The following is a 14,415-nucleotide window of genomic DNA, read 5'->3' as shown; positions in this document are numbered from 1 at the left end:
TAATCTTTGTTCTGTTTTATTTTTCCCTTTTTAGAGTTATAGACAGTAGTATGAAAAACTTCAAGGCATTTTTTCGGTGGCTGTATGTAGGTAAGTTGAGTACAAATATAAATCAGATTTAAATTGTTAATAGTTTAACTTTTTTGTGAGAAATATGCTTCCTTAGTGAAAAGAAGCTCTTCAAATAAGAGGTTTAGTGCAGTAAAGCATGTTTAGCTTTGGAAATGTACCTGTAGTTAAAACTGTTTCTGGTGACCATTACAGATCATTTTTCAAACCTTTTTCTTTCCAGCAATGCTGCGAATGACAGAAGACCATGTGCTTCCTGAGCTGAACAAGGTAATGGATAAGGGCTGCGTGTCCACATCAGCAAGTGTGTTTACACAGCATTCACAGCAGGCTGTCCCTGTGTAGCCCTGGCTGTCAGGCTGGCCTCTAACTCAGAGATCCACCTGCCTCTACCCCTGAGCACTGGGATTAAAAGTGTACGCCGCCACCATCCAGCTTTGTTTTTAATCTCACATCACATTATTATGGCTACCTACCTTTATGATATCTATGTTTTAGTAAAGTTCTGTGACCTGTGAGAAAGCATCCTTATAATCCCTACACTAACTTCCTTAAACCTTAAATGCTTGCTTATTTTCCTTGAAAAGACTATAGCACCTAAGTCAGCACTTGGTATGCAGTAGTTTCTAGTTAACAGGATTGTGGCAGGTACCCATGGTCTCTCCTGCGGTGTGTGTGGTGTGTGTAGGAATAAGCTGTGTGAGGCCTGCACGCCCACCTGGTCAGAACTCTATGTTCTGTGGAGTCTTTGATTGGGATGCTTTCTTGGTCTTGATTTGCTTTCTTTGTCTCATTTTGTTAATAGATGACTCAGAAGGATATAACATTTGTTGCTGAATTTCTCACTGAGCATTTCAATGAGGTAAGAAATTTATATTTCTGTGGTTTTCTTTGTTTTTTTTTTTTTTTTTTTTTTTCGAGACAGGGTTTCTCTGTAGCTTTGGTGCCCGTCCCAGAACTAGCTCTTATAGACCAGGCTGGCCTCAAACTCCCAGAGATCCACCTGCCTCTGCCTCCCGAGTGCTGGGATTAAAGGCATGCGCCACCACCACCCGGCTTATTTCTGTGGTTTTTGAGAATAATTTTGCTAACCCTCAGCAGTAGTAAGAAGTAATTGCATTTAATCTAATTTAGTTAAGACCTTAGTAAGTACTTTTCAAAAACTATTGAGCTAATCATTGACCGTACTTACTTAGCACACATAGTCTGCTTCTTTTTGTGTGTGTCTCACAGTCTTTAAAAGAGTATCTGCAGCTACAGCTCTCTTGTAAATTACGTGTCTTTGCTTCAATTTAATATTGCTTTCTTTTTATTTATTTATCCTCCAGGCTCCAGACCTTTATAATCGGAAAGGAAAATACTTCAATGTTGAAAGAGTTGGTCAGGTATGGACACTGGCTTAAACTTGTTTGATTTTTAAGAACTAACCTTAAACTGAATAGTGTTAATTTGAGAGGGAGTTGGGGACATAGGAAGGGCTGAAGGGAGAGGACCTAGGATGGTTTGGAGGGAGAAAAGGAAAGGGGTGAAATAAAAATTAAAATACTTAGTGATACTCTCTGTATTATCCAAAGTTTACGGTAATTTAATACATATATATTGCAGGTCTGCTTTCTTTTTTTTCTTTGAGACAGGGTTTCTCTGTGTAACAGTCCTAGCTGTCCTGGAACTAGCTCTTTAGACCAGGCTGGCTTCGAACTCACAGAGATTCGCCTGCTTCTGCCTCCTGAGTGCTGGCATTAAAGGCATGCGCCAGCACTGCCCACAGGTCTGCCTTTTTAATAAAATGACCAAAGATAAATATTACTAAAATATTTGACTCAGAACCCTTTTATATTCTGAACAATTATGGAGGACCCCAAGCACTGGTAAGTCAAGTGTTAACTGCCACATGTGGATGCTATTGTTAGTGTAGAAATTGTTTATTCATTTATTAATTAAAAATAACCCACGTGTCATTAATATTTTAATGGAAATTTTTTAGTGGCCTGACATTGCTTTATGTATTAGCAAGTCTCATCTCTGCCTAGCCAGTAGAAAAGAGTTTAGGTACCCTGTTCACTTCTGTGTCCAGTCTCTGCTGGGTGTGCTGGTTTGGTTAATGTAGTTCAAGGATCTCTGGACTCCTGCTCGCCTGTTCTCGGGAGGGACAGCAGTGTAACAGCTTTGTCTGTGTCTTTTGATACAATAACACCAAACACAATAAATGATGGCTTCTCAGAGATTAGTTTTCGTGTGGAATCTGAGATTCTGTCAGTAAACTGTTCATTGCTTGATCACTGAATCTGTTCATCTTCTTTAATGGGGAATACTCTTTTATCCATGCGTGGCTTTGTAAAATCATGTCTTAGTATTTTTGCAAATCTTGGTTCTGTGAGGTCATGGATCTCAGAGGTGGTAACATCATCTTATGGTCAGTAAGTCTTCAGAAGTGGCATTTCATCGGTCACTAGTCTGGTCAGAGAATCCTTTAATACTGTGAAACTGTATCAGTGTAGCAGTGGCAGGTGCATGCTCTTAACTTTTAATTCTTGCTTAAAAGTTTGCTTCTTTATTGAGACAAGTTCTTATGAAGAATTCGCATCTTGCTGTGAGCCTACAGTCTTCCTGCTGGGCTTATGTCTGTGCCATCGCACCCAGCTGGGAGTTTAAATGTTACATGGGCATGGAATACCTTCTGGTTGTTTGGCTCAGAGAGATCAGCTTACTTTATTTTCCAGAAGGTACCTTCCTCATACCCAAGATGAATAGTTTTTCCTCCAGCCACTTTCTTAAGTAAAGATGCAATTCTGTGTCTTAAAAAGTGTTTTGTCTGACTTAAAACCGCAAGAGTTCCACAAGTGCCTCTCGGTAGGGTAACTTTCATGTGCAGCAGAGCGTCGTGTGCCTTCTTTCCAGTTCTGTTACACAGAATATCAAAGATCTGTATTCAGGGTTGAGAGTTAATAAAATCAATACTTTTAAAAGTATGAATATGTGGGGATGGAGGGCTGTAGTGAGTGCCCTTCTGAGCTGGGCAACTGTCCTGATTCTTGGTGTAGATACCAGCCACGTTCCCCACCACAGTAAGAACAAATGCTAGGGCAATGAAAAGGGCTGTCGATGTGTTGGATCCCTTGTGTCTTGAGAACTCCCAGGGGTCTGTGGCGACACTCTAGAGTACACTGATTGTTGGCACCTAATTCATAACAGCTTAAAATATGCTTGTGGAAATGAAGCACACGCTTGACTCAGTTGTGATCTCTACACTGACTTCATTCTCATCTTTCAGTTTGCAGTTTGTTTGCTTGGCATTTAGCAGACTTTTCTCCTCTTACTTTTTTCCCCCTCAAGATAGGGCTTTTCTGTATAGCTCTGACTGTCCTGAAACTCCATCAGTAGACCAGGCTGGCCCTCCAACTCACAGAGATCCCCCTGCCCTTGCCTCCCGAGTGTTGGGCTTAAAAGCGTGTGCCACCACCTCCTGGCTTCCCCTTGCTTTTTAACAATAGACTTGGAGAGGATTTGGTAGTCAAGCACAGCAAAGTACTAAATAGGAAACAAGCGATTTGGGTAGCTCCATTCTTTACTGAAAGTCAGTGGTCAACTTTACTTACAGTACTTGAAGGATGAAGATGACGACCTCGTGTCACCCCCTAACACGGAAGGAAACCAGTGGTACGACTTCCTCCAAGGCAGCAGCCACCTGAAAGGTACCTCACGAGCTTGCTGACAGTCACCTAAGGCCAGGTCCTTAGTGCACAGTTGATAATGGAGTGGAGACCCGATGAATGTTCCTGACTTCCTGTGGCTAGCTTTTTATGTTTGTTGTGTTTGTTTGGAGAGACAGCAAAACAACAAATAGGTTGTTATACTCTCATGATAGGTAGAAAACTCTATGACACCAACTGACGTGTTTTCTCTTTACATGATATCAGCCAGTCCCAATTCCAATCGAGGGTTCTGATGCTCGCTTCAGTATGACACCACAAACCTCAAGTGAGTGTCAAAGTCTGTAGGATTCAGAGCTTAGTATTCTTACCAGGCTGCCCCACAAAAGTCAGTCCCCAGGTTGCCTGTGTCTCTGCCTAGCAGGCTACAGGGAGTATCCATGCCTTCCTCTCTTCAGTGTGGAAATGCTCAGGCTTCTTAGCTTGCTTGCTTAAAAAAAAAATGCAGCTCAGGAATAGCTAAGCAGGAGGCGTATGGAGTAGGAGTGGAGGAGAGGCCAGGAGTCTACATCCTCCCAGCACTCGGTGCTCACCAGTCCGGAGTCTCTGCAAAGCCCTAGCACGTGGATCTCTTTAACAGATTTCATTACATACATGTGATTGATGATGTCATTGGCCACTGGTGATTAAACTTGACCTCCACCCCATTTTCCTCCACTGGGGTTGGCAGATAGAGTTGAAAATATAGCTTCTGATCAAGGTGCCCTATTCCGAGGCAGTTGAGGAACCTTCCGTAGTGGTCTTGGTAAGGCAGAAACCTTTGTGGAATTGTTCTAGGGGTGGGAGACAGTGATCGCAGCCTTTTTCTCATATCATTTTCTGTTGGGAGCTTAACAGACTAATGTTTAAAATACATTTACCGGCACAGTAAGAGTGTAAGGTGCTGTGTGTAGGGGATGCCTACAGATCCGCAGAAGAATGGGCCTTCCGTCAGACTCTATTTATAGCTCTAGGAAGTCATTTTTATTCCAGGCAATTGTCAGAGCCTGCTAACCCTGTTTTGTTTAATTTGTAAATTACTTCATACAGTTATTGTGAGCAACATTAGCAACAGAAAAAGAATCTCACAGGGCTGAGTTCAGCAGTTAAGAACTGCTATCCTCTTGCAGAGGACCCCAGTTTGGCTCCCAGCACCCACACCAGGAGCTCACAGTGGCCTATAACTCAAGCTCTAGGGGAATCTGATGATGCAGACACTGGCACTCACATGTACAGACCCATACATGTGGATATAATTAAAAATAAATAACAAAACCAAACAATTTTGCAGAGCAGGAAGGAGAAAATGCTATTGCATATCACTTTGGTTTTGTTTTGTTTTTTGAGACACAGTGTTCTGTGTATCAGCCTTGGCTGTTCTGGAACTCTCTTTGTAGACCAGGCTGACCTCAAACTCAGACATCTGCCTGACTCTGCCTCCTGAGTGCTGGGATTAAAGGTGTGCACCACCACCACCGAGCCATAATATCACTTTCTACTGATAAAGTAGTCTTTTAAAAAAAAGTTAAAAAAAAAGATATTTGTGTAGAGTAGTTTCTTATTTCATGTTTCTGTTTTAATACCATTCTCTCCAAGATAACACCAGCTGCCCCTTGTCACCACAGAGCAGAGTGAGCTGTGCTCCTTCCTTATTAGACCAGCAGAAATGCGGGTGGACGTGGGTGAGGAGAGAAGTAGCTGGTTTAGTAGTGGGGGGTGATGGGATGCAGGTGCTGTGATGGTTCTTAATGAGGTGTATATATAAGGGATAAAAAGTCCACCCTGAGATATACTGGGCTGGTTCTGTTTTCTCCTAACTAGTGCTTTACTATAGCTTGTTTTGGGTTTTGTTTCTGTTTTTGTTTGAAACCAGAAAGTCCTTTGCTGTTTCCTTATTATCCTCGAAAATCATTGCATTTTGTGAAAAGGCGGATGGAGAACATTATTGATCAGTGTTTGCAAAAGCCAGCAGTAAGTCCGAAAGAAATGCATGTCTTTATGTGGGAGTGAGAAAAGCTGCAGTGTCTGGCCCGCTTATGTAAATGACCATAATATATAACTGCTTTTCATTGTTAAAATGGGCAGTTTCTTATGGTCCATCTTGCTAACTCCTTACATGAATTTTAAAATTGGACTAGTGAAAGTGTTGGCATCTTTAGGAATTTGTTTCCAGAAAGCGGCTTAGTATTAAAAAAATACTTAAAAAAATTTTAAGTTTTAGTTTCAGAGCTTGCGTGTCTTGTTTTCACTGCTGAGTGGTGGATGTTGAGAAACTAGTGAAAGGTGGGCTTTCATTTGCCTGTGCATCATTGCCAGCTCCTTTTCAATTCTTTCTTCCTTCCCCCCCGTCATTGAGGTTTCTCACACTAAGGTTTGATGATAGGGATTTTTAAAAACCAAACTTTAATAGTGATGTTCACGTTTTCTGTAGAGTATCTTCATATCTAATTGCACTAATTATGTCTTTTTCCTTTTCCCTTTTTGCTTTATATTGGGAGTGGGGTGGGGGTCAAACCCAGCATTTGAGCATTCTGGCTAGACATTTTTACCAATAACTGCATCCCCACCCTTGATAATTTGTTTTTAAATCTTACTCTATATAGGATGTAATCGGAAGATCGATGAATCAAGCAATCTGCATTCCATTATATAGAGATGCTAGGAGGTAATTCTCCTTACCTATTGTGTGCTGTACGTTTAGCAATGATTCTACGTTTTTCTCATTTTGTTTTCTTGTTGTTTTAGTATGGACTCTGCTCGTAGATTGCTAAAATTCCCATTTCTGTAAGTCTCTTCCCATCCTGTTTGAGAAATATAATTGTGTTTTAACCTTAGGCAACTTAACACCATATCCTGACATTAAATTTTGTTCCGTAGGTGGAATAATAAAACTTCAAATCTACATTATCTTCTTTTTACTATTTTAGAAGATTCGGTTTATAAAATGTGCATCTTAAGGAGACATACTGATATTTCCCAGTAAGTATGGATATGAAGTTTGAAATTGCAGAGATAAGATTTTATCATTATTATTATTATTTGTTGTTGTTTTGCTTTTTTTTTTTTTGAGACAGGGTTTCTCTGTGCAGCTTTGGAGCCTGTCCTGGAACTCACTCTGTAGACCAGGCTGGCTTCAAATTCACAGAGATCTGCCTGCCTCTGCCTCCCGAATGCTGGAATTAAAGGCGTGTGCCACCACTGCCCGGCAAGATTTTATTATACTTTAACAGTTAACACAGCTTTTCTGCCATTGTTTTTGATTCTAAAAATATTTATTTGTTAGCCCCTCCCCCCCCTTGTGTGTGTGTTTATGTACATGTGTATGCAGAAGCCAGAAGAGGGCTTTGGATCTCCCGAAACTGGAGTTACGGGCAGTTTTAAACTGACCTATATGGGGTTGGCTCTTCTGGAAGAGCAATAAGCACTGTTAACTGCCAAGCCATCTCTTCAGCCCATCATGTTCTAGTGAAGTTCCTTATGACTTTCATTTGTCTCTTAACTGTTCTCAGTTGTAGTTTTCACATCCTTAAGGTTGATGATCCCTTCTAGATTTAGATATTGTGTGGTGACTCTTTTTTAGGATCAGAAAAACAATCTGACAATAGAATCAGGGTTCTATCAGAAGAACTCTTTGACATTTGCAGCCGTATTTCTGGGTGCATTATGGAAGGCCTCTGGGGCCAGTGATGTCTGTCAGTAAATGGAGGCTGTGTCTACAAAAACTCACTTTGAATTCTGAAGAGAGTTCAAGTTCACAGCTCCACCAGCACCTTAAGTGGCGCTAGATCTCTGTTTAAAAGGGAAGTTTTCAGGCTGAGATAGCCGTAGAGAAACAGTTTGTCTTCTCCATACACCTTAGTGAAGCATCTAACTACTTTTTGTTGGTGGTGTTTGTTTTGAGACAGAGTCTTACTGTGTAGCTCTGGCTTTCCTGTAACAACACACTTATGTTGACCAAATTGGTCTAGAAATCAAGAGATCCACCTGCCTCTGCCTCCCCAGTGCTCAATAGCAGCATTCTGTAGCAAAAGTGTAGAATTTTCCGTCTGCCAACTGCATTCTTTCAAGTGTTTAGGTTGCTGACTATTGAGTTTGTTCCATAAATTCTTCTTTATTCCCTTTCTTTCCTCAAGATCTGTAAGTAATGGACTAATTGGTATTAACTTTGGGAGCTTCACATATTCCACAGCTGAAAAAGTCAGAAGAAGGTAAGTTTTGACGCTGGTTTAGATGACAAGCACAGGTCCTGGGGCGGGGGTTTCTGTGTACTCTAGTTATTGTGTAGGAGGGTGTCAGACTCAGTGATGGTAAGGGCAAGTGTTCTCTCCTGCAGACGAGTAGGGCTCCTTATAATATATACATAAGGTTAGTTTACTTAGACCTGATGAGAACTTTACAACCCCACAGGAATTTGTGTGCCCTTATGTGCTGTGCTTTCCTGCAATTCTTCTAAGCCAAGAAGTGATGTGGTTCAGGAAGCAGATGTTCAGTGAGACTGAAGTCTTTGTTACTGCCCTAAAGCAGCAACAGAATGAATGTTCATCTCTTGGTTTTCTTAGGGTTCAGAAGCACAGTAACAACCAAGCCAGCCCTGATGCTTTGTGGGGGAAGACCACTCTGACCACTGGCTGGTCTTTTTACTCAATTTTCTTTTCCCAGAATTTTTAGTGATACTTTGGAGATAAGTCTGTTTTTCAAGTGTGAAATCTTATTTTTACATTTAGAATATAACATGAGTGCCACTCATGAAATCTTAGTAGACATAAGGCATGGCCATTGATGTTAGGTGTAACTGTGAGCTAAGTTCACAGATTTTTTTTCTTTTCTCATATTTACCTATTTTTAAGACTTAGTTATATTGGGAAAAATAGTACAGAAGGTAATTTAGAAATTTTTAATAAAAATGAATGGGATAATTTGTCTTATAGAGAATGTCAATGTCTTAAGTTATGTTTTTGACCTCAGTGTCAGCAAGAAGTGACCCATGCAACGTTTTCTTAGCAGCTGTGATCATTTTGCTTTAACAGAGCGTTCTCTCCTAGCACTTACAGTTGTCTAGACGCCCAGTTTTATGATGATGACACTGTAACACTCATCCTTAAAGACTCCATGGGACGTGAAGGAAGAGACAGGATCTTGGTTCAGTTGCCATTGTCCTTAGTGTATAACAGTGAAGATTCCGAAGAGTATCAGTTCACTGGGACTTACTCGACAAGGTAACTAATTGACTCATAGGACAAGAAACTATTCTCTTGTCCTGCCCCCACCCCTCCCTTGCCTCTTCTAGACAGCCTTACCTTAGCTGGCCTCCCAGTGCTAGAACTACTGGTGTATATCACCATTCTAGCTAGCAATTAACTGGTGTTTTGTGTTTTTATTTGTTTGCTTAGGTTTTTCATTCAAAGTCTTGATATGTAGACCAGGCTGATCTTATACTCATAAAGACACACCTGACTCGGGGTTTAAAGGTGTATGCTAACATGCTTAGCAACTGTATTTTGATATATATATATATATGATTCTTCTTGTTTAGACCTGCCAATTAATAGATTTTTATTTGGTAGGGATAACTGTTGAGGCAGCTGAATGGAAATACTACTTTATATTTTTGTCTGTGATTTTCTGTGTTATTGTACTGGAAATTGAGCCCTAGGTTTTCCATATGTGATTTTCTGTGTTTTGTACTGGAAATTGAGCCCTAGGTTTTCCATATGTGATTTTCTGTGTTATTGTACTGGAAATTGAGCCCTAGGTTTTCCATATGTGATTTTCTGTGTTATTGTACTGGAAATTGAGCCCTAGGTTTTCCATATGTGATTTTCTGTGTTATTGTACTGGAAATTGAGCCCTAGGTTTTCCATATGTGATTTTCTGTGTTATTGTACTGGAAATTGAGCCCTAGGTTTTCCATATGTGATTTTCTGTGTTATTGTACTGGAAATTGAGCCCTAGGTTTTCCATATGTGATTTTCTGTGTTTTGTACTGGAAATTGAGCCCTAGGTTTTCCATATGTGATTTTCTGTGTTATTGTACTGGAAATTGAGCCCTAGGTTTTCCATATGTGATTTTCTGTGTTATTGTACTGGAAATTGAGCCCTAGGTTTTCCATATGTGATTTTCTGTGTTATTGTACTGGAAATTGAGCCCTAGGTTTTCCATATGTGATTTTCTGTGTTATTGTACTGGAAATTGAGCCCTAGGTTTTCCATATGTGATTTTCTGTGTTATTGTACTGGAAATTGAGCCCTAGGTTTTCCATATGTGATTTTCTGTGTTATTGTACTGGAAATTGAGCCTAGGTTTTCCATATGTGATTTTCTGTGTTATTGTACTGGAAATTGAACCTAGGTTTTCCATATGTGATTTTCTGTGTTATTGTACTGGAAATTGAGCCCTAGGTTTTCCATATGTGATTTTCTGTGTTTTGTACTGGAAATTGAGCCCTAGGTTTTCCATATGTGATTTTCTGTGTTTTGTACTGGAAACTGAGCCCTAGGTTTTCCATATGTGATTTTCTGTGTATTGTACTGGAAATTGAGCCCTAGGTTTTCCATATGTGATTTTCTGTGTTATTGTACTGGAAATTGAGCCCTAGGTTTTCCATATGTGATTTTCTGTGTTATTGTACTGGAAACTGAGCCCTAGGTTTCCATATGTGATTTTCTGTGTTATTGTACTGGAAACTGAGCCCTAGGTTTTCCATATGTGATTTTCTGTGTTATTGTACTGGAAACTGAGCCCTAGGTTTTCCATATGTGATTTTCTGTGTTATTGTACTGGAAACTGAGCCCTAGGTTTCCATATGTGATTTTCTGTGTTATTGTACTGGAAACTGAGCCCTAGGTTTTCCATATGTGATTTTCTGTGTTATTGTACTGGAAATTGAGCCCTAGGTTTTCCATATGTGATTTTCTGTGTTATTGTACTGGAAATTGAGCCTAGGTTTTCCATATGTGATTTTCTGTGTTATTGTACTGGAAATTGAGCCTAGGTTTTCCATATGTGATTTTCTGTGTTATTGTACTGGAAATTGAGCCTAGGTTTTCCATATGTGATTTTCTGTGTTATTGTACTGGAAATTGAGCCTAGGTTTTCCATATGTGATTTTCTGTGTTATTGTACTGGAAATTGAGCCCTAGGTTTTCATATGTGATTTTCTGTGTTATTGTACTGGAAACTGAGCCCTAGGTTTCCATATGTGATTTTCTGTGTTACTGTACTGGAAACTGAGCCCTAGGTTTTCCATATGTGATTTTCTGTGTTATTGTACTGGAAACTGAGCCCTAGGTTTTCCATATGTGATTTTCTGTGTTATTGTACTGGAAACTGAGCCCTAGGTTTCCATATGTGATTTTCTGTGTTATTGTACTGGAAATTGAGCCCTAGGTTTTCCATATGTGATTTTCTGTGTTATTGTACTGGAAATTGAGCCCTAGGTTTTCCATATGTGATTTTCTGTGTTATTGTACTGGAAATTGAGCCCTAGGTTTCCATATGTGATTTTCTGTGTTACTGTACTGGAAACTGAGCCCTAGGTTTTCCATATGTGATTTTCTGTGTTACTGTACTGGAAACTGAGCCCTAGGTTTTCATATGTGATTTTCTGTGTTACTGTACTGGAAACTGAGCCCTAGGTTTTCCATATGTGATTTTCTGTGTTATTGTACTGGAAACTGAGCCCTAGGTTTCCATATGTGATTTTCTGTGTTATTGTACTGGAAACTGAGCCCTAGGTTTTCCATATGTGATTTTCTGTGTTATTGTACTGGAAATTGAGCCCTAGGTTTTCCATATGTGATTTTCTGTGTTATTGTACTGGAAACTGAGCCCTAGGTTTCCATATGTGATTTTCTGTGTTATTGTACTGGAAACTGAGCCCTAGGTTTTCCATATGTGATTTTCTGTGTTACTGTACTGGAAACTGAGCCCTAGGTTTTCATATGTGATTTTCTGTGTCTTGTACTGGAAACTGAGCCCTAGGTTTCCATATGTGATTTTCTGTGTTTTGTACTGGAAACTGAGCCCTAGGTTTCCATATGTGATTTTCTGTGTTTTGTACTGGAAACTGAGCCCTAGGTTTTCCATATGTGATTCTCTGTGTATTGTACTGGAAATTGAGCCCTAGGTTTTCCATATGTGATTTTCTGTGTTTTGTACTGGAAACTGAGCCCTAGGTTTTCCATATGTGATTCTCTGTGTATTGTACTGGAAATTGAGCCCTAGGTTTTCCATATGTGATTCTCTGTGTATTGTACTGGAAATTGAGCCCTAGGTTTTCCATATGTGATTTTCTGTGTTATTGTACTGGAAACTGAGCCCTAGGTTTTCCATATGTGATTTTCTGTGTTATTGTACTGGAAACTGAGCCCTAGGTTTTCCATATGTGATTTTCTGTGTTTTGTACTGGAAACTGAGCCCTAGGTTTTCCATATGTGATTCTCTGTGTATTGTACTGGAAATTGAGCCCTAGGTTTTCCATATGTGATTCTCTGTGTATTGTACTGGAAATTGAGCCCTAGGTTTTCCATATGTGATTTTCTGTGTTATTGTACTGGAAACTGAGCCCTAGGTTTTCCATATGTGATTTTCTGTGTTATTGTACTGGAAACTGAGCCCTAGGTTTCCATATGTGATTTTCTGTGTTATTGTACTGGAAATTGAGCCCTAGGTTTTCCATATGTGATTTTCTGTGTTATTGTACTGGAAACTGAGCCCTAGGTTTTCCATATGTGATTTTCTGTGTTTTGTACTGGAAACTGAGCCCTAGGTTTCCATATGTGATTTTCTGTGTTATTGTACTGGAAACTGAGCCCTAGGTTTTCACATGCCAGGAGAGTTCTCTACCATGCCCCTATATTCCATATTCCAACCTTTTTTAAAAAAATTGTTTTGAGAGCTGACAAAAGTCTCAATGTGTACCTTTGGCTAGCCTGGAACTCACTATGTAGCCCAGGCTGGCCTTGACCTCATAGGGCTCTGCCTTGTGTGTGATGGCGTTAAAGGTTTGTGCCACACCCCTCTTTTTATTTTTGGCAGTCTCACTAAATTGCCCAGGCTGGTCTTGAACTCACTCTGTTTCTCAGTAACTTGTGATCCTCTTGTCTTGGATTTCCAACTTGCTGGGATTACAGACCTGCACGCTAAGCTCAGCTCATGTTCTGTGTGCGTGTGCGCGCGCGGGCAAACTTTACTAACTTTCCTGTTCTTTTGGTTTAACAGTTAATGAAGAGGAATTCCTGAGAATGGGGTGGATTTGTTTCATTTCCAAGGGCACTGTTAGCCGTAGTTTGTAGTGAAATTCTGTTTAGATTTGTACTTAGTGTTTTCCAGAATTAGGACTTCATTATTCATTTTAAGAGTATATGACCTGTTCTAAGAGGTGACTGTTAAGTAACTAGATTCTCTCAAATTTTAAAATGCATTTATTTTCTCTCTGAAAGAAAATCAAACCTTAACTGGCGTGCTATTCTGTATGTTTGGCATTGCAGTGTTTTTACAGCCTACCTTATCACGGCTGTTTTGTGGTGGTGCTAGAATTGTATTGAGGATGACAGTCCTTTGACTCGTTTTCTGTAGGCTAGATGAGCAGGGCAGCATTATCCCCACACGCACCCTGCACTTGGAGAAGCACTGGAGGCTGCTGGAGAGCATGAAGGCACAGTATGTTGCTGGGAATGGCCTCCGGAAAGTGTCCTGTGTGGTAAGTACTGCAGGCAACTCAGAGCCTTCATTAGATGAATGGTATACAAGGCCCTTTCTCTGTCATTTTATGAGTCATAGTTTCTATTAACTGTACGCATGTAGCAGCCTTGACTGTTCATTTCTTGTTCTAAGAAAGCTTACTAAATAGGTAAAAATCTCTGGATTTTGCTAATGTTATGAATTGTTTTATGTAGAGGTCGTTTTACATTAGGTGAAAGCTGAGTTGAGTGACATTATAGAAAATGATTAGGAATATAACTCCCATAAAGCCGTTCTTTGATTTAAGTTCTGATTTTAATTCCTCCACACAATGTATTTGTTAAGCGTTCATTTAAGCAGTGTTTATCTGGCCTTGTTTCTATTAGCTAAGCTCAAACCTCCGACATGTGCGGGTGTTTGAGATGGACATTGATGATGAGTGGGAGCTCGACGATTCTTCAGACGACGACGATGAGGCCGGGGGGAAGCCCATGAAGATCAAGGAGGAAGTGCTGTCAGAGTCGGACACAGAGGAGCAGCAGGATGCTGCTGCCCTCGACCCAGACATAGTCATCAAAGTGGAGAAACTGGACCCTGAGCTGGACTCATGACCCACTTTAACAGCATGTGTTACTGTGGCAAAAAACATAGGGGGTGGACTAAGATGGTGTGGGTCACATTGAATTATCTGTGTAACAAAAATAAATGGTAAATTTTATTTTTCATACTGTTTTATCGTTTTGGAGGTGAGTCACTGTGGTAGATTTCTTTCTTGCTGAGATTTCTCTTTCATACTGTGCAGAAATAGTGTTTAAAGAAAACACTGATTTGATATGAAGAAAAGGCAAGTCATTTCTGTCAAAAGGTAGCCTGATTATTTTTGTGTGAGGGAGCCTTACATTCGAATAGTCAGGGCACATATTCCTGTAACCTCAGCACTTAGGAGGCTGAGGCAGGGGCTGAACTAAATGTAAA

The 14,415-nt window shown here is 40.2% G+C and overlaps 1 protein-coding gene across 4 annotated transcripts in view; it reads left to right on the top strand.

Annotated features, from left to right (window-relative positions):
- Anapc4 (anaphase promoting complex subunit 4) overlaps positions 1-14,165 on the top strand; it is a 35,406-nt gene extending 21,241 nt beyond the window's left edge. For 2 of the 4 annotated variants that reach the window (XM_075943541.1, XM_075943543.1), the window contains 13 exons: positions 35-90; positions 293-339; positions 875-931; positions 1,398-1,454; positions 3,668-3,761; positions 5,632-5,729; positions 6,362-6,423; positions 6,504-6,542; positions 6,636-6,737; positions 7,892-7,966; positions 8,801-8,974; positions 13,336-13,459; positions 13,827-14,165. In XM_075943541.1, coding sequence (XP_075799656.1) covers positions 35-90; positions 293-339; positions 875-931; positions 1,398-1,454; positions 3,668-3,761; positions 5,632-5,729; positions 6,362-6,423; positions 6,504-6,542; positions 6,636-6,737; positions 7,892-7,966; positions 8,801-8,974; positions 13,336-13,459; positions 13,827-14,051 — 1,210 coding nt within the window. In that variant the 3' untranslated portion in view covers positions 14,052-14,165. Of the gene's footprint in view, positions 1-34; positions 91-292; positions 340-874; positions 932-1,397; positions 1,455-3,667; positions 3,762-5,631; positions 5,730-6,361; positions 6,424-6,503; positions 6,543-6,635; positions 6,738-7,891; positions 7,967-8,785; positions 8,975-13,335; positions 13,460-13,826 lie in introns of all 4 variants that reach the window. The other 2 variants (XM_075943540.1, XM_075943542.1) reach the window with 1 other exon arrangement.
- Positions 14,166-14,415: the final 250 nt, after the last annotated feature.

Source organism: Microtus pennsylvanicus, chromosome 12 (genome assembly GCF_037038515.1).
Source record: "Microtus pennsylvanicus isolate mMicPen1 chromosome 12, mMicPen1.hap1, whole genome shotgun sequence".
In the NCBI taxonomy this organism is placed as follows: domain Eukaryota; kingdom Metazoa; phylum Chordata; class Mammalia; order Rodentia; family Cricetidae; genus Microtus; species Microtus pennsylvanicus.
The sequence above is the reverse complement of the archived record's forward strand: the minus strand, read 5'-3'. Positions and strand labels throughout refer to the sequence as shown.